The sequence below is a fragment of the Xyrauchen texanus genome, chromosome 15 (assembly GCF_025860055.1).
Source record: "Xyrauchen texanus isolate HMW12.3.18 chromosome 15, RBS_HiC_50CHRs, whole genome shotgun sequence".
Lineage (NCBI taxonomy): Eukaryota > Metazoa > Chordata > Actinopteri > Cypriniformes > Catostomidae > Xyrauchen > Xyrauchen texanus.
The window spans coordinates 14606235-14631830 of NC_068290.1; the positions used below are offsets into that span (position 1 = coordinate 14606235).

General features: G+C 38.3%; 2 protein-coding genes and 1 pseudogene across 3 annotated transcripts; all 3 read right to left on the bottom strand.

Annotated features, from left to right (window-relative positions):
* Nucleotides 1-16319, bottom strand: zdhhc18a (zinc finger DHHC-type palmitoyltransferase 18a). 2 transcript variants are annotated; one of them, XM_052144264.1, is made up of 10 exons: nt 15225-16319; nt 14832-14992; nt 14600-14749; nt 14271-14408; nt 9753-9804; nt 9133-9235; nt 8896-9005; nt 8672-8774; nt 7069-7139; nt 2732-2874 (listed from the first exon to the last, which is right to left on the bottom strand). In XM_052144264.1, exons 1-9 carry the CDS (start codon nt 15461-15463, stop codon nt 7098-7100), a joined length of 1098 nt encoding a protein of 365 aa, XP_052000224.1. In that variant the 5' UTR covers nt 15464-16319; the 3' UTR covers nt 2732-2874; nt 7069-7097. The 2 variants fall into 2 exon arrangements, with proteins under 2 accessions (XP_052000225.1, XP_052000224.1); XM_052144265.1 differs by lacking the exon at nt 7069-7139 and having other exon boundaries at nt 1-2874.
* A 2166-nt stretch (nt 16320-18485) lies between these two features.
* pigv (phosphatidylinositol glycan anchor biosynthesis, class V) lies at nt 18486-21093 on the bottom strand. Its single transcript, XM_052144388.1, has 3 exons — nt 20724-21093; nt 19346-20509; nt 18486-19236 (listed from the first exon to the last, which is right to left on the bottom strand). Exons 1-3 carry the CDS (start codon nt 20811-20813, stop codon nt 18931-18933), a joined length of 1560 nt encoding a protein of 519 aa, XP_052000348.1. The 5' UTR covers nt 20814-21093; the 3' UTR covers nt 18486-18930.
* A 1018-nt stretch (nt 21094-22111) lies between these two features.
* The window catches only part of LOC127655863 (AT-rich interactive domain-containing protein 1A-like), a 35841-nt pseudogene continuing 32356 nt past the window's right edge, over nt 22112-25596 (bottom strand).

Consider the following 25596-nt stretch of genomic DNA (forward strand, 5'->3'; position numbering starts at 1 on the left):
GCCGTTAATGACTTTATTATATATTGTATAAGTACTTAGTGACTTGTATTGTTATACAGAAGTCATCTACAGAAATCATTATTATTCCTATGTATTTGAGAAAACTTCAGAGTTTACAAATGAGGAGCTTGCAACAACGAAGCAAAACTTCCGTGATAAATGTACCAAAAAACACTAGACTCCACGTGCTCTCGATTGAGCTCCAGTCCTAAAAACAGTGAAGTGTACCTTTACGGTTGGGTTAGTGAATATCAATGAATTCCTATTTATCCAGGCACAGGTGCATTTTTATCCAGTGGCCCAGGAGTTTAGTTAAACAATGGGTGGTCCTATTTTTATGACTGAATCAAACACCCACATGGATTGAGGTAGTTCTGGTATACATGAAAACTACCTTTAAATGTAATACTATGTCTTATCTTTCTATAGGGGACCAACAGCGTGACTCCTTATACATGTATGTTAGGGTCCTTACACAACAATGGAATGCTGTTTCAAACTCGGCTAATGATATTGTTTTCCTTTTCTACAGCTCCCACATATTTTTCATGGTCATGTTTTCCATCATTAAGTCTGGGTAGAAGAGTTGAGAGCGAGAGAGAGAGAGAGAGAGAGAGAAACACAGAAACTCAGATATTATGAATTTCAATTCCATTACATCAAACGGAATAAGTGTTCGCTTGAGGGCACTGTGGCAAAAAAAAAAAAAAAAAAACAATAATATGGAATTTGTAATAACTCTGCATCAGATCTTTGCAACGTGCACAAAAGGAAACCAGTTCTGACATGTACAAAATGTGAAATGCTTGAATAAATCAAGCAGTCAGTGATGGCTCCAGGAAAAACAACATCCTAATCTAATGAATAAAACAATTTTAAAAAAGTGGAAAATTGTGCCATCTACTGTTTAAATGAATACTTGTCTGGGATGTAGCAGCTCAACACATTCGTGCACATGAGGAATCTAAACTCATGCAACACATATACATAATTCAACACAAAACTACACATTAAAATCACATGGCCATAAGTAGAAAAGCCCATTTGTTTATTACTTCATGGACTTTCACTTGCTCCAATTTAAACAGTCTTATGGCGCAAAAATGACAACAAAAAAAAAGTTAAGCATTATTTTAGTTCCAACACTGGCAGTGATACACTTTAATAAGGTCTAGTTCTCAGATAAATGTGCATGACCTCTCTGAAACTTCTAATGTCAACATCATTACAGCCAGGCCTTCATTTAATGACAATTAAATAATTTGTGTGTAACTGATTCACCATCAATCTCAAGGCAAAAAGGTTTGTTACAATAGCTCTTCTCTCAAGCTTAGAAAAAACACTTTAATAACAATTGTGAATCCTAACATATTTTGATCCACAAATAAAAAGTAAGAAATACTAAAAGGACACACAACAAACAGAAATATGTTAATTCACTGAAAGCCTTAGTGAGTGCAGGTAATAACTCCTGACCAACAGTATAATATACATTACTAATTAAAGGATTAGTTCAACCAGCAAAGAAAATGATCTCATATTTTACCGTACTCATCCCTCAAACTCTTCTTTCTTTTAGAGATGTCTGTTTGTCCATATGATGCAAGTCAATGAGGTCCAAAAGGCTTAACATTTCAAATATTTGAAGCATGAGAGTAATTGAGCTTCAAAACATGATCATGCCTAGGAGACTGCGGTTGTCAAAATTTATAGTGAAAAGGGAGTTGCATTTTGGCCTGTTTCTCACCCTAAACTGATCGTAATGCTTCAAGACGACATGAATTAAACAACTCTATTTGTATGGATAACTTTTATGCTGCCATTATATTAATTTTTCTAACTTGAAAGTTTTGGATCCCATTGACTTGCATTGTATGAACAAACAGACATCATATATCCGTCAACATATCTTTGCTTTTCTCCACAGAAGAAAAAGTCATACGAGTTTGAAATGGCATAAGGGTGAGTAAATTAGAAACTTTTTAGGTGAACTATCCCTTTAGCACTGTGATCCGGAGCATTCCACAACTCCTTTGTAAATTGCCATTCTAGTTACTTGCCTGTTGGTGCAAACAATTTTGACAAATTGTTTAATTACAACAGGTCTTTAACACCACAAAAATGAACAAAAGTACACCATGCCTTGTGACTCTGAAGTAAGGCTTTCTTAGACCAAAGTGACCTTTTAAATCATATAATTATTGCATTAGGTCTAAGCAGATGCAAAAAGGCTGAAAAAGACTCAAGCTTAATTATTGTGCAAAAGGACTGAAAACAAAGCCATCTTCTGGAAAGATTCTATAGGCTGATGCATACAGAAAGACATCTTGAAACCCAACTGCTATGCAAAAAAAATACCTGTTAAAATAAACTGTTGCACAGTCTTATGTTCAAAGCAGGTGTATTCTCATCTGTTGAAAAATGCCTACTTCCTGAGAGGATCCTGAGTTTAATTTATCACAGTTCCTTAAAACAAAATAATGCTGTTTTCAGAGTGGTGAGAGACAGAGAAGAGAATTTTGAGCAAGGCTGCTGGTGGCAGTAACAGTGTGCTCAGTGCAGTGTGATGAAGCCTGTGTCAGAAGCGTCATTAAAAATGAGCGGACCGTGAATTAGGGAGTATGGGGGGCTGTGTAGAGGCAACATGGGTTTATGGGTGTGGAGAGCAGCCCGTTTGCTCCCTCTCTGGGGACAGGGCATATCCATGGGGCGTCGGGCCTGGCGGTCTGCTGGGGGAGAGACATTGATGGAAATGGTGCAGAGTAGGTTCTCTTGGGTCAGTGGGGTGGTTTTGGGTGTGCCTGGAGCACAGGTGCTCTGGATCACAGAAGAGTGTGCCACTGATTCTAAAAACTCCTTAGTGCCCTGTGTGCACTGTGAAAAGAATAACAACAAAAAGTGTTAAAAGACAGAGGCAAAGACACCAACTAGCACTTTCATAATGGCTTCTTCTGGTTAATGTTAATACACCAGGGGCCGGTTGCACCAGCTGTGCGCAAGTTAAAACTTAGGCTAGTTGTGGCATAAATGGGCACTAAGCCTTTAAGTGGCTCTTCAGCATTAAACAGATCTATCGGTGCAGTTTTCAGGGTGCGTCGCCCGGTGTCAAGTTTCAACACATTCAAAAAAATATATATATATATATATATATATATATATATATAGAATTTTAAAATGAATAAATGTCTGATTTCCAGCCTGTTGTATTATTTATGTATCACTCCTTATTTATTTTAGATACAGTTCCTACAGTGCATCCGGAAAGTATTCACAGCGCTTCACTTTTTCCACATTTTATGTTACAGCCTTATTCCAAAATTGATTAATTATTTTCCTCAAAATTCTACAAACAATACCCCATAATGACAACGTAAAAGATTGTTTGAAATCTTTGCAAATTTAGAAAAAATAAATAAAAAGTATTCACAGCCTTTGCTGAAGCACCTTTGGCACCAATTACAGCCTCAAGTCTTTTTGTGTATGATGCTACAAGCTTGGCACGCCTATTTTTGGTCAGTTTCTCACATTCTTCTTGATCAGATCTCTCCAGAGATGTTCAATCGGGTTAAAGTCTGGGCTCTGGCTGGGCCACTCAAGGACATTCACAGAGCTGTCCCATAGCCACACCTTTGTTATCTTGGCTGTGTGCTTGGGGTCGTTGTCCTGTTGGAAGATGAACCTTCAACCCAGTCTGAGGTCCAGAGCGCTCTGGAGCAGGTTTTCATCAAGGATGTCTCTGTACATTGCTGCATTCATCTTTCCCTCGATCCTGACAATTCTCCCATTTCCTGCCACTGAAAAACATCACCACAGCATGATGCTTCCACCGACATGCATCACTGTAGTGATGGTATTGGCCAGGTGATGAGCAGTGCCTGTATTCCTCCAGACATGATGCTTGCCATTCATGGCAAAGAGTTCAATCTTTGATTCATCAGACCAGAGAATTTTGTTTCTAATGGTCAGAGTGTCCTTCAGGTGCCTTTGGCAAACTCCAGGCAGCCTATCATGTGCCTTTTACGGAGGAGTGGCTTCCGTCTGGCCACTCTACCATACAGGCCTGATTGGTGGAGTGGTGGTGGTTCTTCTGGAAGGTTCTCCTCTCTCCACAGAGAAATGCTGGTGCTCTGATAGAGTGACCATCGGGTTCTTGGTCACCTCCCTAACTAAGGCCCTTCTCCCCCGATCATTCAGTTTGGCCAAGCGGCCAGCTCTAGGAAGAGTCCTGGTGGTTCCAAACTTCTTCCATTTACGGATGATGGAGGCCACTGTGATCACTGGCACCTTCAATGCTGCAGAGATTTTTCTGTACCCTTCCCCAGATCTGTGCCTCGATGCAATCCAGTCTCGGAGGTCTACAGACAGTTCCTTGGACTTCATGGCTTGTTTTGTGCTCTGACATGCACTATTAACTGTGGGACCTTATATAGACAGGTGTGTGCCTTTCCAAATCAACAGAATTTACCACAGGTGGCTACAATCAAGTTGTTAAAACATCAAGGATGATCAGTGGAAACATGATGCACGTGAGCTAAATTTTGAGTGTCATGGCAAAGGCTGTGAATACTTATGTACATGTGATTTGTTTTTATTTATTTTTCTATAAAACTGCAAAGATTTCAAACAAATTTTTCATGTTGTCATTATGGGGTATTGTTTGTAGAATTTTGGATTAAGGCTGAAACATAACAAAATGTGGAAAAAGTGAAGCGCTGTTAATAATTTCTGGATGCACTGTATATATTGTTATTTACCCAGGGCAAAATACTATTTATCAGATCTACTTTTATGACGCATCATATCAAAATGGGATATAATTTATTACAGCTGACAGTTACGTGAGCAAACAAGGTTTGTACATCAACCGTAACAAGATCAGATTGAAGTTCATGGCTTTTTAACACTCATGTACAAACATAAAGGAAGTTTATTGGTCAATACAGGTAAACATCACATATAATGCAACTACGCATTACTTTACGCAAAGCTTACGACTTGCCAGTTAAGTCTTGCCTTATGCACAGCTGGTGCAACCCAACCCAGAGCAATACGCAGCATGAGAAGTTAGTCAGTTCAGAATAAGAATGAAAGTAATGAGTTTTAGTGATGAGGTTAGTTCAATACAAATAGAAGGAAAAAACTGAGATGAAAACGTAGTGAAAAATTATGTTAAATGGAATCAAATAATTTCATGGTTTCTGATGAGCTTGTGCAGCATGTGGCACACAGATCTCCAGGGGCTGCAAGGATGAAAAGACATCTTTCACATCAGAATGAGCATCCATCATGACAGGAGGAGGAAAGGAACACATATGTGTGATAACTACAGAATGGTGAGCGTTATCTACAAAGCCAATGACCTCAGTCCACACAATCCCCAGAGAGTGGATAAAAACGAGATAAGCATAGAGAACTCATGATGAGACAGTAATTAGGAAACAATGACAAATGTAGGACTTTTTTTTTTTTTTTTTTACTGCAAACCTTTGGAGAGCACCAATATACACTGTCAGCCAAAAGTTTGGAATAATGTACAGATTTTGCTGCTTCGGAAGAAAATTGATACTTTAATTCACTAACGTGGCATTTAACTGATCACAAACTACAGTCAGGACATTACTGATGTAAAAAAACAGCACCATCACTATTTGAGAAGTCATTTTTGATCAAATCTAGACCCATTTCCAGCAGCCATCACGCAAACAACTTATCCTTGAGTAATCATGCTAAATTGCTAATTTGGTAATAGAAAAATCACTTGCCATTATATCAAATATTGTTGAAATCTATTTGGTTTATTAAATCAAGCTTAATATTGTCTTTGTGTTTGTTTTTGAGTTGCCACATTATGCAATAGACTGGCATGTCTTAAGGTCAATATTAGGTCACAAATGGCAAAAAAGAAACCGCTTTCTCTGGAAACTCCTCAGTCAATGTTTTGTTGTTTTGAGGAATGAAGGCTATACAATGCTTGAAATTGCCAAAAAACTGAAGATTTCATACAAAAGGTGTACACTTCAGTCTTCAAAGACAGAGGACAACTGGCTCTAACAAGGACAGAAAGAGGTGTAAGGCCAGATGTACAACTAAGTACATCAGTAGTGCAATTTCAAATAAAACTGGAAAAAAACATGTGCATTTAAAATGTGTTGTTCACCTTTTTGAAAGATGGCAGTTGTGAACATCTCACTGGCAAAGAAGCTTCATCCGTGCATTCTCTACCTGTCGGGTATTTCGTTATCCAGGAAAATATATCGTGTGTGAATAAATTCGTTTTGTTCCCTCCTTCACGAAATATATATCCAATTACATCGGAAAAATTGGGGGTTAGGGATTAGTGAATATTCTTGCTTCATTGATTTTGAATTGAAATTTAAATAATTTATTAAAAAAAAAACGAAAAACTTAAAATATATACATTTCTAAATTCAAATTGCACTATTTTATACATTTTTTATTATTTTATATAGTTTGTATTTTTTTTACAGGCTGTGTTGCATTCACAATAAACTGCTCTGTGGAAATAAAGTGAACAGCACTCACAAAAAAATAAAAATCATAAGGCAGAAACAAATTGTGAGATGCGCATGTTCCACGAAACTGCACGCCTCTGTATCAGCACGTCATATATGCCCATATACGGCTTTTCTGTCATCTGTAACACGTGTCTGTGACTACGGTTATTAATTAATTATTATTAATGTACTGACTAAACATTGTGATCAGTTCAATGACACTTTGGTGAATAAAAGTACCAATGTCTTTCCATAAGAGCAAAATCTGTACATTATTTAAAAATGTTGGCCGCCAGTGTATGAACATATGACCATTACAAGATGGAGTTAAAACAGATGTCAGCTTGAACACGCAACTCACCAGGAGCAAAGTAGAAACAGATAAGAGAACGCTCCAAACAATTTCCTCTCTCATGACGGACATTGATGGTTTCAAAGCAAAGATATGGAAGCATAACAGACAGTTCAAATAAAAAACAGAATAAAAGGCCAAGGAGCCAAGAGAGGGCCATAATACAAAAGGCATGCATGCAACCCTATGACACACCCTTACCATCAAACTTCACAGAGCTGCAGGAGCCTTCAGGCAGAGCAGGAGTGTGCAAACTCCTGACAGTTCTCCTCCTGTGTAAGGTTTATATCTTAAAACATCAGGGCTTGATACAAGTTAAGCTGGAGCAATAAAACACACTAAACTAAAAAGTACTGAATAAAGATTTGTGGACTTCTCAAAAGTTCTCACAAATCCAAAATAAAACCACAAAGAAATTTTTTTTTACAATACTTTAAGTGTATGTGCTTCAAAGCATGACTTCACAATAATCTAGAGCTCTGTGCTTGAGGTATTAGCAGAGGTAAAGATGACCCAAAATATCCTTTGTGTAACCTTCACTTTAGTTATTTAAGTAAAGATCAGAACAAGGAACAATTAATCACAATGATTTATAGTAATAAAACACAATATGGGTAAAACTTAAAAAAAAAAAAAAAAAAAAGAATTTGGGCTCCCTCCAAGTAAAAATCTGATTTATAAATGATTATTTAAAACAATAATTTAACAAAAAAACAATATGTTAATACAATAGGTTAACATATATATATATATATATATATGAAACAATCATGCCAGAGTCCAAATCATTGAGATCATAATGTAAACATTAACTGAAGCTCCTGATATGTATCCATATGATTTTATGCACTGCAGTGCTGCCACACGATTGGCTAATTAGATAATCGCATGGATGATTGTTGGTGCCAGACGGGCTGGTTAGAGTATTTCTGTAACTAGGGATGCACCGATACCACTTTTTCTCTTCCGATCCAGATATCTCAGTATCAGCCGATACGATCCGATACCAGAGTTGCTTTTTGCATAATTAGTTTAGAATTTCTTTACATTATTGTGTGTACTCTTTAATATGTAAACATAAACCTCTAACTACACATTATTTCAATACAAATGTATAGCTTATTAAGAAAAACTTTATTATTAACTAGTATATTGGATAATGTAGCAGCAAAATTAACAGTAATTCCAGTAAATGTCATCAGTAGAAAAGAAGGCCTTTTGTTTTTTATATATATTTTCTCAACTTGTATCTGGACTTTAAAAGGATTCAGATCTCTTTTTTTTGTTCAATTTAGTTGTTAGATATCAGCTCACTTTTCATTCCCACAGTTATTTTTTTTGGAACCCATTCAACTTAAATATTATTATCATTTGTAAACAAATAATAATATATTATAATAGTAATATATCTCAATTGCGCACCTTTAACTTTTAAACCCTCACACTTTTATTTTGACATTCTGAACTCTCCAGGAAGTCCTGTCAGTGTGTCTGATTGTAGGCAAGTTCACAGTAGTTTAAAGTGCCTAAAACCTTTGCACAGTACTGTATATATTGCTCTGAAAGCCATTTTTGTACTGGAAAAAACAATATTGACACTTCTGTACATTTTTGGTTTTGCAGTGCACTGCATAATATTGAGTAAAAAAATTATATCATTGACACCTCATAATATTAATATGATTTCGGATAATTGACTTAAAAAGGCATCACTTGTATGTAATCGTATCACTACAATGTAACAACCAATATTTTTCAAAAGCCAACATGCTAATGTCCCTAGAGTCCATTGAGGCACTCTTACCATGTTTGTGTCATTCTTGGCTATGAAAGGAGGGCGTTCAGTTTCAGAGGTGATTGCTTGAGGTGTGTCATCAGGAGGCAAAAAACCTCTTCTATCAATCAAGCTGCAAAACAAAAAGGGTAAAAAGATCAGTTAGATGCCTTGACATTCCTAACACACAACAGGCGCACAAAGAACTGGAGAAAAAGCCATTATTTTATGTTTCCGGTGCATGCAGTACTGACCTGGGTGGCATTGGCCCACAAAGCACTACACAGCAGTTTGTAAAAATGTTGTTATAGCTGTAAGGATTTCCTGAATCTTCCCCTCTCTTACTGGACCAAGAACCTTTGATCTGCAGCCAAAAACAAAGGGTGGTATACAATATTGTCTGAAAAAGTAGTACATTTTATGATAAATAATCCTAGATTAGTTAATATTTTACACAATTAATTAAAATCAGCATTCATGGTGATATTTACATCTTCACTGGTTGTGAGGTTGGAGGCCACCAGGTAAGTATGGAAACCTGACAGACCCAGAATGGACCAAATGGAGAAGAAGCAAATGACCAGCTCAACAACAGTGCAGGAGGGGTTAAGGGTGCAAAAATGTGCATTGAATTTAAATAAAAGTAATAGTAATATAGAAAATAGTTAAGAACTAGATGTCAATATCTGTCCTGTATGCTCGTACCGCCATTCTGCCCACCAACAAAAAAGTATACATTAAGGTCAGTGAGCCAGATTCTTTTATTCTCAAACAAAACCTGACAGGCTGTAGATGTAACCCATGACCTCAAATAACAAACTCCAGGATGCTGGAAAAAAAGAGCACTGCTTTTCAGGGCATCTGTATCTAGGGGCAACTGTAGCCACGTTGAGAGGAAAGTAGGGTGTGGTGGAGTGCTTGAGCCGATTAGGGATGATGAATGGGATTAGGAAAAATTAAGAACCTTCTGTACAGCAACAGGCCTGTAAACAGATAGTGAACAGATAGTGTCAGCTTGGCTATTGTGTGTTTCTGGGGACAATCTTTGAGTGATTTGAAAACAAGCACATCAGGGAGGGAGAGAATAGCATGAACACAGTAGAAAGGATATCTGGCTGGGCTCTCTTGTATTGCCTGGATGATCCCCTTCCCACCTTGCGATCCTGTTGACAAGATTGACCAATCAGAGAACAAACCTGCTTCCAACATTTATTTATTAACAAAAATATGCATTAGATAAAAATGTCTAATATTACATGAGTTATATTTAATATATATAATTTAAGGTATTAAATTATTATACAAATTCCAAAGTGTAAATCAGCATATATTTATAGGTTTCTAGGTTCAGAAGAAAAAATAATTTACTCACTATCATGTTGTTTTAAACCGTGTGTGTATGTATAATATAATAAATAATATATATATATATATATATATATATATATATATATATAGAGAGAGAGAGAGAGAGAGAGAGAGAGAGAGAGAGAGAGAGAGAGAGAGAGAGAGAGAGAGAGAGAGAGAGAGAGAGAGAGAGAGAGAGAGATTTCTTCCATTGAAAACAACAACTTGACTTGGAGTAATTTGGACCCCTTCATGATATTTGTATGGTGCTTTTTTTGACATTCTGGGGCTTGAAAGCTAGGGATGCACTGGATTGTAATTTATGGGCTGATTCACTTCTCATTGTGGCCAATCCTGATAACTTTTTTTTGTTTTTGTTTTAATTTTTTATCTTTTAACCTGGATCTGCTTGCTAATTAATCAAAAGCTTCTCATTTGAAAAATACACAGATGAGCCAAATCATTATGACCACTCACAGGTGAAGTTAATAACATTGATCATCTCCTAACAAAGCCATATATCAAGGTCTGGGTAGATTAGATGGTAAGAGAACAATAATTTCTTATAGTCAACGTGTTGAATGCAGGAGAAATGATTAAAGAACTGAGTGACTTTGACAAGACCCAAATTGTTATGGCCAGACGACTAGTTCAGAGCATCTCTGAAACAGCAAGGCTAGTGGGGTGCTCCCGGTCAGCTGTGGCGAGTACCTACCAACAGTGGTCCTGGGAGTAGGGACAAACCACAAACCGGCAACAGGGTTTGGGTGCCCAAGGCTCATCTATACACAAGGGCAATGAAGGCTATTCCCTCTGGTCCAAACAGACAGAAGGTCTACTGTGGCACATGTCACAGAAAATGTTTATGATGGTGACGGGAGGAATGGGTCACAACACACAGTGGATCACACCCTGCTGCGTATGGGGACTGTATATAAGCAGACAGGTCAGAGTGCCCATGATGACCCCTGTCTACTGTCGAAAGTGCCTACAACGGGCACGCGAGCATCAGAACTGGACCATGGAGCAATGGAAGAAGGTTGCAGGGTCGGAGGAGTCCTGTTTTCTTTGACATCATGTGGATGGCCATTTACGTGTGCAGTTTACCCGGGGAAGTGATGGCACCAGGATGTGCTGTGTGAAGATGACAAGACTGTGATGCTCTGGACAATGCTCTGCTGGGAAACCCTGGGTCTGGCCATTCATGTGGATGCCAATTTGACAAGTGCTACCTACGTAAACATCGCTGCAGACCAGCTACATCCCTTCATGGAAATGGTATTCCCTGATGGCAGTGGCCTCTTTTCAGCAGCATGTGCCCTGCCACACTGCACACATTGTTCGAGTATAGTTTGAGGAAAATTATGAAGAGTTCAAGGTGTTGCCCTGGCCTCCAAATTCCCCAGATCTTACTCTAATTGAGCATCTGTGGGATGTGCTGGACCAAGTCAGAGCCACAGTGGCTCCACCTCGCAACTTACAGGACATGAAGGATCTGCTGCTAATGTCTTGGTGCCAGGTACCACAGGAAACCTTCAGAGGTCTTGTAGAGTCCATGCCTCAGAAGGTCGGCACTGTTTTGGCCGTACACGGAAGACCAATAACATATTAAGCATAATGTTTTGGCTTATCAGTGTATGTGTCATTTAAAAGCTTTGGAATTTTAACTTGCTGCTATTTAAGATTTGGCAGATGTAACATGCACCTGAAATGTGCCTATATTACAGATTAATGCAGATTTAAAAGTGATGACAATACACATGCAAAAATTGCATGGTGCCCATTTATGGCATTTAACGAACATTAAACAAATAAACGCGCAATACAAACCCTAATCTTTGTATGCATGGTGTAATATTTATACTAGCAGTCAGACAGAGTACAGTGGTGGCTTACAGATGTTTGTTACAGTGCTCATCTGAGACCGTTCCACTGTATAACTTATGAAATGAACAACAATCATAATGAGAAAAGGTAGGATCATACAGATCGAATTATCAAGAGTCATAGCGTTATAAAAGTCTCAACCTGTAAAATACAAACAAGCACATTCATTTTACACAAAAACTAGTGTTTTTAGCAGTCTCAAATTAATCTGAGAGAATTATTTCTTTCCTTTTTAACACAATGCCAGCTTCTATGGCTATATTCATGGCGAGAGAGAGTTTAGTTATTCGAGGGTAAAAATAAAAAAGGTGTTTAAGATTTTGCTTGTTCATTACAGCGATTCCTGAGTGGCCAGGTACCCAGCAGAAATCTTTGATTCCAGAGATGACAACTTGATCGGATTTTATAGACTCCAATGCTTCCAGTCATGATTTGGAATCAGTTATCATTAAAAAGGATTTCTGTGGAACAATCTCAATGAACTTCAGTGCTAGTAATAAAGCATTTGCCTCTGCAGTTAAAAACTAGGGTGGTCTATTCAAGTTTTTGATCAAATTAAATCACGATTAATCACATATACAAATATTTGCTGAAAGCCCCTCATATAACAATAATTCAGTATATAATGTAGAAATAATTATACATATATATATATATATATATATATATATATATATATATATAACTAAAAAAATACAAAATATTCAGATAATCAAAATGCATTACATTCTTGTGGCAGAAGAGTTAATCATTGATAAGACAATACAAAAAGCAGTTTTAGAATACAATGTATTGTTTATTACCATATTATTGAACATAAGCCAATCATTGGCACAGTTCACAGCAATCTATTTCACAAGTGAATTTGTCAATCAGTTCGAGATTTATTATGAGGGCTTGTTTAAGGGCCTGTCAATGTACACCTGCGTCAGATATGCTTGTGTAGCGTCTCGGGTGCGTTGCATCATAAACATAAAATATTTAGGTCACTGAAGTTAAATACATAGAACACATATTGAGATCCCTTAGTTCGAATTTGCGCTCCAAGTGTTTTGAATGCAAGAACATAACGCATTTCCTTCACTGTATAAACTGCGCATTGCCACACAGCTGAGATTTCAATTATTGCCCTCTGGAGTAAACAGGTGGTACTACAAGCTTGCGTTTCTCAGGAATCTTCCTTATTACGGTCATTGCGATTAATTGCGTAAATTTTTTTAACACGTTATTTTTTTATTAAACTACACTTTGGTCAGGGATGCATTTGCCTTGATAAAGTTGACTTGTTGCAAAGGCTGCTGCCACTTAATTTCCAGATTTGGATCCATCTGTGTATATTATGATGTTCTGTATGTTCCTAAGACCAGTCAAATACCTTGGTGGTGAACAGTGTCTAGAAGTCATATATACACATATATATATATATATATATATATATACACACACACATATATATATATATATATATATATATATATATATATATATATATATATATATATATATATATATATATATATGATCTCCTGGCTGATCCATAAATGATGCTTCCATAGTCAGGCTTTAAGCGAATCAAGGTTCTGTACAGATTCATAAGAGTTTAACTGTCTGCTCCCCATTTGTTTTTTGATAAAACATTTAAAACGTTCATAACTTTAAAATATTTATTTTTCAACTATTTAAATTGAGGGATAAAAGACAGCTTATCAAAAGTTGATACTAAGGAACCTGTTCTCTTTAACGAGTTTGATGGTGACTCAGTCTATAAACAACTCTGGTTCATTGAGCAACAAACAGAGCTGACAGAAATGCATACAGACAGTTTTTGTTTGTGAGAACTTCAAACCATTCGGAGTTGAGAATTATTTCAAGATAAATGTACCGTTTTAGGTTGTGTTTGGACTTGTTTTAATCACAAAGCTGTTCTGTAAGCAACAATGTGCTATTTCCCACACTCTGTTTACGTTTCATGAAGTAACAAGTGAAAAGGATTTCCCCCCTCCTGGCCGCAGGGAGTCAGAGATTCTCAGCCATAAGCAGATAAAACGATAAGTGATAATGAGATTTTCCCTGTTAATGGCCAATAATATACCAGCCACTGATATATAGTGCATCCCTATTGATAACCCCTCATTCACTTTCATTATATGGAGAAAAATTCACCATTCAAAAGAATTCAAAAATTCAGTTTGTAATGACATTAATGACAGAATTGTCATTTTTAGGTGAACTATTCCTTTAAAGCTTTTACAACTTCCACCATCTCAAAATAAAAAAATTGGGTATTTCGGTGATAAAACTGTGTGAAAGGCAAGGCTTTGAAGGGCCGCCCGCTTCTGACAGGCAAAGGAAGAATAACAGTGGTACTTAAGGTGCTGTAAACGGACAAACTTACGTAACGTGAGGTGAGTGATCACACAGCCAAAGATGAAGGAGGTCAGAAAGGACAGTGACACTATGAAGGTGTAAAAAAAACGATAGTTGCGTTTCCCAACACAGTTCCCCACCCAAGGACAGTGGTGGTCAAACCGCTCTGCAAGAGGAACAGAGACTAAACATTCTCAGAAACAGCGTCACACACAGAAAATGCTTTTGCATCATCATGCAATGATATTACAAGGAAGTGACTTGTTTTAAGGATTAAAGTAATACTAAAACAATAATAGCAACAAGATACTGTATTTCTAAGCTTTTAAATGAAGAAATATGAAGACGCCATCTTACCCACACAATTGTCACACAGGCTGCAGTGGGATGTCCGGGGTGGACGGAACATCTTGCAGGTGAGACAGTACTTGAGTTTGACCACCTGGTCATTTATAAGGATCTCTTTCGTGCGAGGAGGTGGACGGTATGTTGAGGATCCAGAATTATCTATGAAGAAAGATGTCCTTCACAATCTTTATCATAAAACATATCAAGCAAAATACAGTAAAAAAATAAAATAAAAGCTCACCAATTTGCCTCTCAATGTCTGCAGCCTCATCTGGCAAAGCCCTTGGTAAAATCCCTGGGTCTGTAAAACTGGTCTGGAGGAGACTGATGACCACAAATAAAAATAACACCCCAGCAATCGCTGGAATGAAGGCGGTGAGCTGCTCCACCAGAAAGTGGCAACTGTTGTGAATCACACAAAATTAAGGACAGACATGAAGCAAGTGAAAATTATTGAAAGCATGCCTGCTAGTCAGAACAAGCTTGCACAATGAAGATAATGATCATCTGGAAAGCAATTATTCAGCCTGGATTTTCAAGAAGTGCTAGGCCAACATCAATTGGTGGATATGTCTCGACTATCTAAACATTGTGTGAACAATGTTTTGTGTCTGTTATTAAGCATACTACTCACTCAAATGTCAAAAATAAGCCGCTGGTGATGAAAATAAGGCTGATGGTCAGTGGGAGCACACCACATTGGCTGGCCAACATAATACGTCCATCACAGTAGAAGCGATTTTTGCCAGGGAAAACCTCCCATTTCCTCCTGAGGCGTTGGACGTTTTTCCTCCCACATGGCAAGGTGGAGGTCGGGGTGGAGGATGCTCTCAGTGCTCGGGGGTCTATTTGTTGATACTCACAGTTTTTCATTTTAATAAAAAGTAAAGATAAGAGGCAGTAAAGTAGCCTATGTATCCACAGACTGTAGCTCCTGACTGGAGCAGAAATGTAACCTCACAAACAGATTTAGTTACCTTGTTAACTAATAACCCAGTTTTACCATCGATGAGGCAAAATCCTAATCCCAGAATAGTCTGGTCGATATTTTTCATAAACAAAGTGTTCCAACATTCCTACAAGATATAAATCACACATATAATGTCCCCAAATCACGTGTTATACTAGGGAAGGCAAAATGTCAACACTAAATGCGACAACACATCGATTAATACGTAGCTCAAAAGACCAATTTGCCCCAAAAATATAGCTCCAATAAAGGAATACACTAACGAATTCGTTATATTATCACGACATGTTGTTTTTTCGGAGCATTTTCAACAAGTGTCGTCAACAATAAAACCGTCGACTCTGAAGGCTAAGCTACTAACGTTAGCTTGTTGACTATATAGTCAGCTATCTCTAAGCGTACGGCATTTCAATGTCACTTAGACGACATTTAGGTCCTCGCGCTGTCCATACGTTATGTATACGACATTCTTCATCTCGTGTTTAACCATCATCACAGTCAAATGAACAATGCTCAGGCGACATGCCTCCTCTCATGTTGCTTGGCCGACATTTAAACGACACTCGACGACACGTCACGCGCTGCTCAACCGTTCTTCTCCTATACGTTTTTATTAGTCCCGCCGTAATCAAATCGTCGAGTATATAAAAATAGTTTAGGTTATGTTGTATTGAACTTTCACTTTTAAAGTGCCCTAACAACGGTTTTGAGACACATGAACATTTACATCTGGGCAATTCAGTGCATTCACTTCCTTAACAGAAGATTACCTGAAGAGAAATGACCAATGAATTGAGAAAGATACGTCATCACATTTGACCAATTATAGATTACTTCCGATACGCTGCAAAATAGTTAAACAAAATAGCCAAATATTGCGAAAGCTATTTGAAAAAGATCTCATATTGATTTAAAATTATTTTACGTAGTAAAAATAGCTCTTATAACTTTTGTGGAAATAGTGATAACCATGGTACATTTTTCGACATCTCCATTAGTGCGTGTTTATATAATTTTTTTTTAGATAAATCTGATTTGATAGTGGTTTCTTTCAAACTGTCACAGACAGTAAATATCTGTTGCTATAAACCTTTTTGTCACTTTTATTTCAACAGATCACTCATTATTACAATTGTTCAACTGAACGGTGATATCACAGTATTGTTGGCAGGGCCGTAACCACAATATACATTGAGAGGGACAAGTCCCCTCCAATAATCAGATTTTGTTTATTGGAGGGGAATTGATATTCTTATTGCTGTTCTGCCCAAAAGGGTTTAAGCAGGGGGGATCACCAAACTAGATCAATCAGCCTGGGCAGTCGAGGGCCCCCTGGTAGTTAAGGGCCCCTGGGCACTGGCCCCATTGGTAATCCGTACCTGCACCACGAGGACCTACTAAGTAGTGGGCATTGGGTATTTCAAATTATGAGAAAAGGGGATGAAAAAATAAACTCAGTGTTAATTCACCAAAGTGGTATATTAAGCTGATCACAATGTATAGCCAGGACATTAATAGCGTGAAAATGTACTATTACAATTTGAAAAAACTACTTCAAAGAATTCTCATCAAAAAATCCTTCATGTGCAGCAATGAAAGCTTTGCAGATCCTTGGCATTCCAGCTGTCACTTTGTCCAGATACTCGGGTGACATTTCACCCTGCACTTCCTGTAGCACTTGCCATAGATGTGGCTTTCTTGTCAGGCACTTCTCACGCACCTTACAGTCTAGCTGATATCACAAAAGCTCAATGGGGTTAAGATCCATAACACACTTTTCCAGTTATCTGTTGTCCAATGTCTGTTTCTTTGCCCACTCTAAATTTTCTTTTTGTTTGTTTCAAAAGTGGCTTTTTCTTTGCAACTCTTCCCATTAGGCCTACACTCCTGAGTCTTCTCTTTACTGTTGTACATGAAACTGGTGTTGAGTGAGTAGAATTAAATGAAGCTGTCAGCTGAAGACATGTGAGATGTCTATTTCTCAAACTAGTGACTCTGATGTACTTATCCTCTTGATTGGTTGTACATCTGGCCTTCCACATCTCTTTCTGTCCATGTTAGAGCCAGTTATCCTTTGTCTTTTAAGACTGTAATGAACACATTTGTATGAAATCTTCAGAGTTTTTGGCAATTTCAAACATTGTATAACCGTCATTCCTCAAAACAATGATTGACTGACAAGTTTCTAGAGAAAGCTTATTTCTTTTTTGCCATTTGTTACCTAACATTTACTTTAAGAAATGCCCGTCTATTGCATTTGGTGGCAACTCAAAAACAAACAGAAAGACAATGTTAATCTTCATTTAACAAACCAAATAGCATTCAGCAGTGTTTGATATAATGCCAAGTGGTTTTCTAGTACCAAATTAACAATTTAGCCTGATTACTCAAGGATAAGGTGTTGGAGTGATGGCTGCTGGAAATGGGGCCGGTCTAGATTTGACCAAAAATGACTTTTTTCAAATAGTGATGGTACTATTAAAAGTATTTAACAATAAATTTGAGCTTGAACTATGTTCCTAACTAAACAAAGTGTCTTCTTTCAAGGTCCCATAAACAGCAGCCATTTATCACAGTAGTATTAGTTCACCTAAAATTAAATATTCTGCCATTTTCTCATCCATTACATTATTTTTGTACGGACAACCACTGATGTAAACTACTAGGCTGTAAAATTTTAATAACAGTTAAACAAATATCAAACTTGTTTCTCTATTACAAAGCCTGTATGTCATGCCATGTCGTATATTTCAGGCTGATCAGATAGGCCTAATATGCTTGCACAGATCTACGGCGAAGAATATATAAAGTGTGGACAGTCTATTTTAGAGATAATAATTGTTAGTTGAATTCTTGTAAACTTTAAAAGAACCATGCATTTGACAAACCAAAAAGTATTTAGGACCTTTATAACATTTTGAGCATTATATTATTCAATATATAATATAAAAAAAAAAAGGTTAAAGACATGGTTATGGCCTTATGTGTTGGTAAATGTACTGCTTTATGAAGTGAATTGTAAATTGCCAGCTGAATTCTTTACAAATAGATATTTTAGAGCATGTGGTAAAACAATAACTTCTTACTCAAGCACAAAAAATAGTGTAGATTTAGCCCAAAAAATTTCCACACCAGCAATTTTTATTAATAGTTTCTAATCTCTTTATCTTTAATAAACAAAATGGTCCAGGAAGGATATTTATTCAAAAAAAATTGTTTTACTCCAACATAGGAAAACCATAAAACATATTTTGATCATGAAATAATGTATTTACCACAATATTTGTCAAGCTGAGTACACATTATTCAAATGGCTGTTGGAATGTTAAGAATAATAAATCAAGCCCTTCAGTTTTGTCCAGTGAAGTGATTAAGTCCAGGGCAGGAAGTTACAGTGCAGAGCCAGACCTAAAAACCAATATAATATGAAGTACCCCAGGATACAGCGTGTGTAAAAGGAGCAAATCTGCCAGTGCATCAAAAGGTAAATAATTGGATTATTTCTGTTGATCCCAGCAAAACATCTTAATACATGTTTTAAGTGATCGTTTTTCTGTTGTCTTGGGTCATGGGTGAATGGCTTTTCATCTCGCAGCAGTGGTTCATTCTGAAAAAGCAGGTGACCACTGATCCAGTAGAGCACAGGTGAGGATGCAGCAAGAAACCGTGTCAACACCTAAAAAGATATATAAAAAAAAGTCCACGATGAAAAATTATCAGTAAATACCGTGCATATGTCTCATTTGAAAATATGTTTGTCCAACAATCAATTTTAATAGTCTTACCTGGACATGCATGCAGAATATTCCAAACAGCAGCAGGACAAAATTGTGTACGATGTAAACAAAGACTCTGGGGTTATAGAAACCGTGCGTTTTTCTGTCTTTATCTGTCCTTCTACGATATCCCAACCCCAGATACATACATAAAACTGGGTTTTTCAAAATGTACGAATAAGAGGCTATGAAGCCCAGAGCAGCAACAGGCAGTGCCAAGATGAAATTGGGTATCTGCTTCAACTGAAAGTATCGAAGGAAGCCCACATCCCAATAAAAATCTTGGATGTAGGAATACAGAAGTGGAATTCGCCACTGGCACCAGCTTGGTGTTGGAGAGGACACGTCAGGTACACGGTATCCTTTGCTCTGGGCCAGATTAAGCAGGACAGGAGGAACCTGGTCCTGTGTAACATTTGGATGGCAGAATGTTTGGAAGCCATAAAACTGAAACAAACAAAATGGCAGAGCCACAAGAGCAGTATAAACTGCTCCTCTGAGCAAAAACCGAATAAGCGCCCAGGCATAGTGATGAAATCTACCACTCCCTGCAGCTCCATTGCCAAGAGCCCAAGCATAGGCAAAACCCTGCTGCAGTGTGAGATACAGCAAAAATCCAGCATTCAGAAGCCCATTGGCACGAGCACTAGTGGCAAATGTCATCAGAAAACATGCTCCTAGAGTGAATCCTTTCTCTAGTTGCCAGAGGCCTGCAAAGGTGAGGGCTGCAAAGAGAGTCTCTGAATAGCCTGCAACCATAAAAACATTGGCGGGCGTGAGACAGTACATTAGTACAGTGACAAGAGCAAGTTTTCTGTCCTGTAGCACCAGATGACTCAGTTTGTATAGTGTCATGGCACTTAGGACAAAAAGCGCACTATTTCCAATGGCCACTGCAAAAATTAAGCGTCCATGCAATGTGAGGAATCCATTAAGGGGCCACAGCAAAGTGTCTGCCACTAATCGCAGGATGACAGGAAACAAAGGAAAAAATGCAAAATTGTGCTCATACACATAACCTCGTTCTGCAATGAAGAGGAAATGCTCTGCATCCCAGTGACTAAGGCCACCGAACAATACTTTAATGATGGGGTCAAGCAGGAGAGGGATCTCTGCGCGTGGAGGACTGAAAGCATCTGCCACATGGTCTGGAATCGCTGCATTCAGCAACGCCTTGGGAGTGCACAAAAGAAACAGTATTTTTCATTTTCAAAAAAGTTGGTCTTAATTTGTACACTAGTCGGCGCCATAAGCTCAATAAAATGAATTGACGCATATAATGTATTGTATGTGTTGTATGTGTTTTTGGGCGCACATCATGAATTATATAAATATAGATCTACATTTTTATGGTTATTTTACCCGCTTGTGAATGACGGTTTCTTACCTGTAAAAGAAGGGAAACCAGTCGCGTGAAAGACGCAAACCGTACAACTGTCCATAAGTCTAGATTTATACCATTGTTTGAAATATACATATTTTGATAGTTTTCTCAACAAAAAGTTATAGAAACTTTCCTTTACAAAAAGAGTCATCAAATGAATCCACGGATCTGGTGTAAATAAGCAGACATGACATTGGTAAAGGATCACTAAAGCAAAAATAGTCCGCAGCACATTTTAGGTCGAAATATGCTATTGCAGATTGTAATAAAAACCACAGAATCTCCGCACGGGAACAGTATAATAGCTGTAAACCATATTTACTTTTTCCAATTCATCGCATGAAGCTAATGAAGGCTACGTGTGCTATATTCACTTCCGGCATGCTGTTTTTAAGATGTCAAAATAAAAGCCTCAAAACTAAACGTACCATAGGGCTGTCTCGTTTAGAAGGCTGTCCTCCAGAGGTCGCATTTGTCGGCCGCATACGTCATCGAGGCTGTCTAGTTTCAGAAAAGCGAGTAGGACACTTCGAATTCGACCTTCTTTCAATGAGATGTATTCTCCGTGGGCACTCACAACTCTTTGCTTCAGCTGAAATGTCTAAAAAAAAAAAAAAAAAACTTAGTAGATGGGTGCAGAGTATATATTATGTATAATTATATTAATATACAATTAAAATAAAGTAATAGACTAAATGTACACCTGTAAAATCTATTTAAAATTCTCTTTACATCATTATATCTATCCTAAAACGTACCTCATACATTCTCTTCTAGAGGGAATTTGTTCTCTTTTCACCACTGATATCAGTGCTTTTCACTCGTTCACTTGTTAAAGACTGGCGTGCTGTCATAGAAACCATGTTATGTTCCGTTTCCGTTTGTCCTATGAAGGCCGTCTTTTTTTAAACCAGACTTGTTTAAAGGAGGACGATAAAAAAAGAATGCAACCTTCAAAGGAAGCGTCCTACCTGGCAGAGTCTTCCAAACGAGACACAGCCTAGTTTAGTCTCTTTTCTGGACACCAGTTAAACTCTTAACACAAGTCTGCCACGAGACCGACTAGAACTAATACTGTCAAATACGGTCTTCTAAAATGTACAAAAATGTTTATATAATAAAGATTTAATATTTATGTCGTTTGGTATTGTAAACTTGTCAGGTACCAAATCAAACCATAATACATTTGCATGTACTTCCTAACAAAGGAGAATGTTTTAATAAGATAAATGCCATTTTTCTAGCCCCTAGTTAATCAAAATGAAGGCATGAAGTCACTAAACTGCTTGCTTTAACCCTTGGTTCATAAATATAGTATTTTAGGAAGAATCTCTACCATTCTTTATAAGGACCATGTCCATATGAAAATAATCACAAACATCTTACCAAGATTTAATGTACATTTATTCTTACCACGTGGAACATATAGTATAAAGATTTCATAGTGAATAAATGATATTCATTGAGCCAAAAGGGAAGAAAAACAAGGAATTTACATTAAGCTACATAGTCTGAATTACAAATATGCAGAATTCATTCCACTGGAGAAAAAAATATCTCATCCGTGTTTCTTCATCTAGACTTTTCTTGTTGTACCATGAGATGAAATTAAAATATTTCAGTTGTTTGCTGCACTATAGAGGAACCCTGGAGGCCAAATGGTATATACCAAGGAATTTTGATGCAATTAACCCAACATGAGTGTCCACTTTCATTCATTATTGATAAAAAGGGTAAGAAGCAATAGTGTGTGTGAAAGACAGAGGGAGAGAAAGGGAGGTGTAATGTACAACATCTTATATACAGTACAGCCAGGGCTGCATCTTATGTTGAAAATCAGTCCTAGGAGGTGATTTCTTTATTAGGGTCAATTCATACAATCAAGGGTTAAAGAGAAGAGGAGGTCGGGGTGTTGTTTGTTCTTGATACTTTGTGGAGAATTCTCTTTACCAGCAAATTATTGTTTAAAAACATTTTAAAAACGGAGCCGTCTGAGTCAACATTTTTCACATATGGAACAGTGCCATATGTTTTCAGTATGTTAACAGTTGTGAGGATCACTGTACAGAGAACAAATTTCTTCTGTACACTCATCCAATAAGGTTGACTGTGTAGCATCAAAATACAACCACCAAACAATCAAGAGTTCACCTGTCTATTTAGACTCCAAATGTGAACAAGAGCGGTGTATTATTTGCACCCTCTTGGGGAGGACAGTGGGAACAATTAACCCCAAAACTCACTGTAAACAAGACAGTAACTTTGGTAGTTTGTTTTTTCAAGCTATTTATTCATTTATTTTATTATAAAAAGTACTTTCCCCTCAGCCAGAACACAAAAGTTGGGGTCCCTGTCCATGTCATCTTGTTGGCATCAGTGTTACAGTTTGTGTCAGTGTGTTGAGGTTCTGGTTTACGATCCACAGAAAATTGTGACACCCTTCCCAAAGTGAGAGGGAAAGATAAAGGGTACCAGTAGGTGTAATATGAAAGGGCTTGCATAAATAAATAAAGGAAACAAACAATTTTCTCTGCTTTCATTCCCCACTCACCAAGGGGGCCGACAGGCAAGGTGGAGGTACGAAAACCAGAGGAGGAGCCACAGCTCCACACAGCTGTCATGACTGGCCTATCAAAAAGAGTACATCACAGATGACATGGGACACCAACGAGTTCATGAGGGGAGAGACAGAAAGGTCCAGTAGCCGTGATTCATAAAGCGTAAACTCCGAGTGGTTCTCCTCCACCTTAGCGAGTGCCAGCAGAGCCCGAGCAGCCCGCCGCATCATGTCCACACTTGTTGGCTCAAAGTGTGTCCCCTGCATGTGCAGTAGAGAACTTTGGCTTTGCTGGAACTGCGTTGCTGCTAAGCTGTCCTCCAAGAAGCCCAATAGATTCCCTACACTGCTCTTCTGTACCGCAATGGCACGGGCTGCAAGGCTGTCACCCAGTGCAAGATTGGCCAGCAGCACGACTGCCATCTCCCGGCAGACAGGCACCTTTCGCTCTCCAACTAGATGTACAAGGTTCCCAAATAACTTCTCTAATCTACTAAAAGGTGGCGTTGCCAGAATGAGGTCCACATTATTGTCCTGAATGCTGAGTTTACAAAGGGTCTCCAGCACTAGTCTTTGGGGGGACAATGCACCATTTAGCCCAAGACTAGGGAAGGGATCTTGGGCTTCAGCTGAAGGACAAACAGCCCAGTGGAGCAATCCATCCAGCAGAGGCAGGCAGATGCTCTCAGTGTAGACGGAGAAATCAAGCTGGCCTGAGATGTTGGCAAGTGTGACCAAGCAATTTTCCCGCAGCAGCTCCAAACAATCCCACCACCACTCGTCTTTCTTGTTACCAACACTCTCATCCACCTCCTCTTCTTTTTCGTATGTTAAAGGTGCCTGCTTGCGCTCTGGATGCCGATGGTGGAGAAGCAAAATACGACCTAGCAGTAGCAACAGCCCCGGGTGCTTGGACATCTCCAAATCATTGTCCGGAATGAATGAGAGGCTGCGGACAATGTTGGAGACGCAGATGCAGCGACGAGCCAGGGAATCTTGCCAGTCAGAAAGCCTAACAAGAGGAGCTTCATCTTTGCTGTGTGGCTCATCTTCTAGAATGGCGATGGAGCGCAAACTCAGTGATGATGTGCTTGGAGGTGCAGGCCTGATATTCTCTAGGGTTGCTGTAACTGATCCTTGTTTCTCTTGATCTTTCTCCTTATGTGATTTCCTTTCAGTGGCAGTTTCTGAGCAGTCAGTAGGCTTTTCCTCTTTTATATCTGGAATTTCATTGGTCACTTTCTCAGTGGATGACTGCTGAGAAGGTTTCCCGTCCATCTCTTTCCAATGCTCTTCACTTGATGAGGGTAACGAAGGGGCCTGGCTTTCCTTCAGAGGTCCTTTCTTCCTGTCTGAGGCCTGGGCAGGAAGAAGCCGCTTCCGTAGTTGCAACAGGTCTACCTTACTTTCAAAATGGGTCTGGATGTGTTCTGTTGTATCACCTCCACCAATACTCCAGTGCAGAAGGCCACTGTCAAATTCCTGTAACCGGCCAAGCTTATTTGAGCAGTCCACTACAAATGGATCCTTCTTTCGCACAACCTTCACGGGAAGCTTATCAAACTTGCTAGCCTGTTTGGGCTTCTCCTCAGACACAGCCAGTTCAAGGGATGGCTCTGAAGTCTTGGGTTCTGCAGATGACTCCCCTTCCATTGCTTGGCAATCTTCTTTCTTCCCAGAGTCTTCGCCTGTCATTTCCTTTTCCTCCTCTTTTATCTGGAGAGGTCTTTGCGCTGTTTGAGGTTCTTGATGTTTTGACCTCTGCATTTCCTCTGCTTCATCTTCATCCTCTGTTTCTTCATCTTCCTCCATGCCCTCTACCAGTGCCTCATCATCCACAGTATTTTCATCTTTGAGCACACTAGGATCCAACAGAGCTCTTTGTCCTGGATCACCAACTTCATATTCCCTCAGAATCCCAAAGATCTCAATGAGGCAACGGCGAAAATACTCAACGATTAGTTCCAAGAAACCAGGGAGCTTCAAAACAAATGATTAAGAGATCAGTATGTTATTTTTAGGATGAACAATTTTTATTAGTAATGGCAACAAGCCATTTTTTTTAATTTCTTCAAGACGACTCACCTGAATAAGGTTAAAATTTGAAATACTGTTGTCATCATATAACAGGATGTTGATGGTGTCTAAAGCCCATGTGCTCTCAGCCAAAAGCCCTGATTTTAGGGACATCATGACTCTCCATGCTTCTGGAGTACCTAGGAAGGGAGTGTAAAATTAACTCTCCCAATATTTTACAGGTCTAAGCAACATAAATTACCATATTTAACATTTATATGCCCAGTGTAATGTATCATGCGG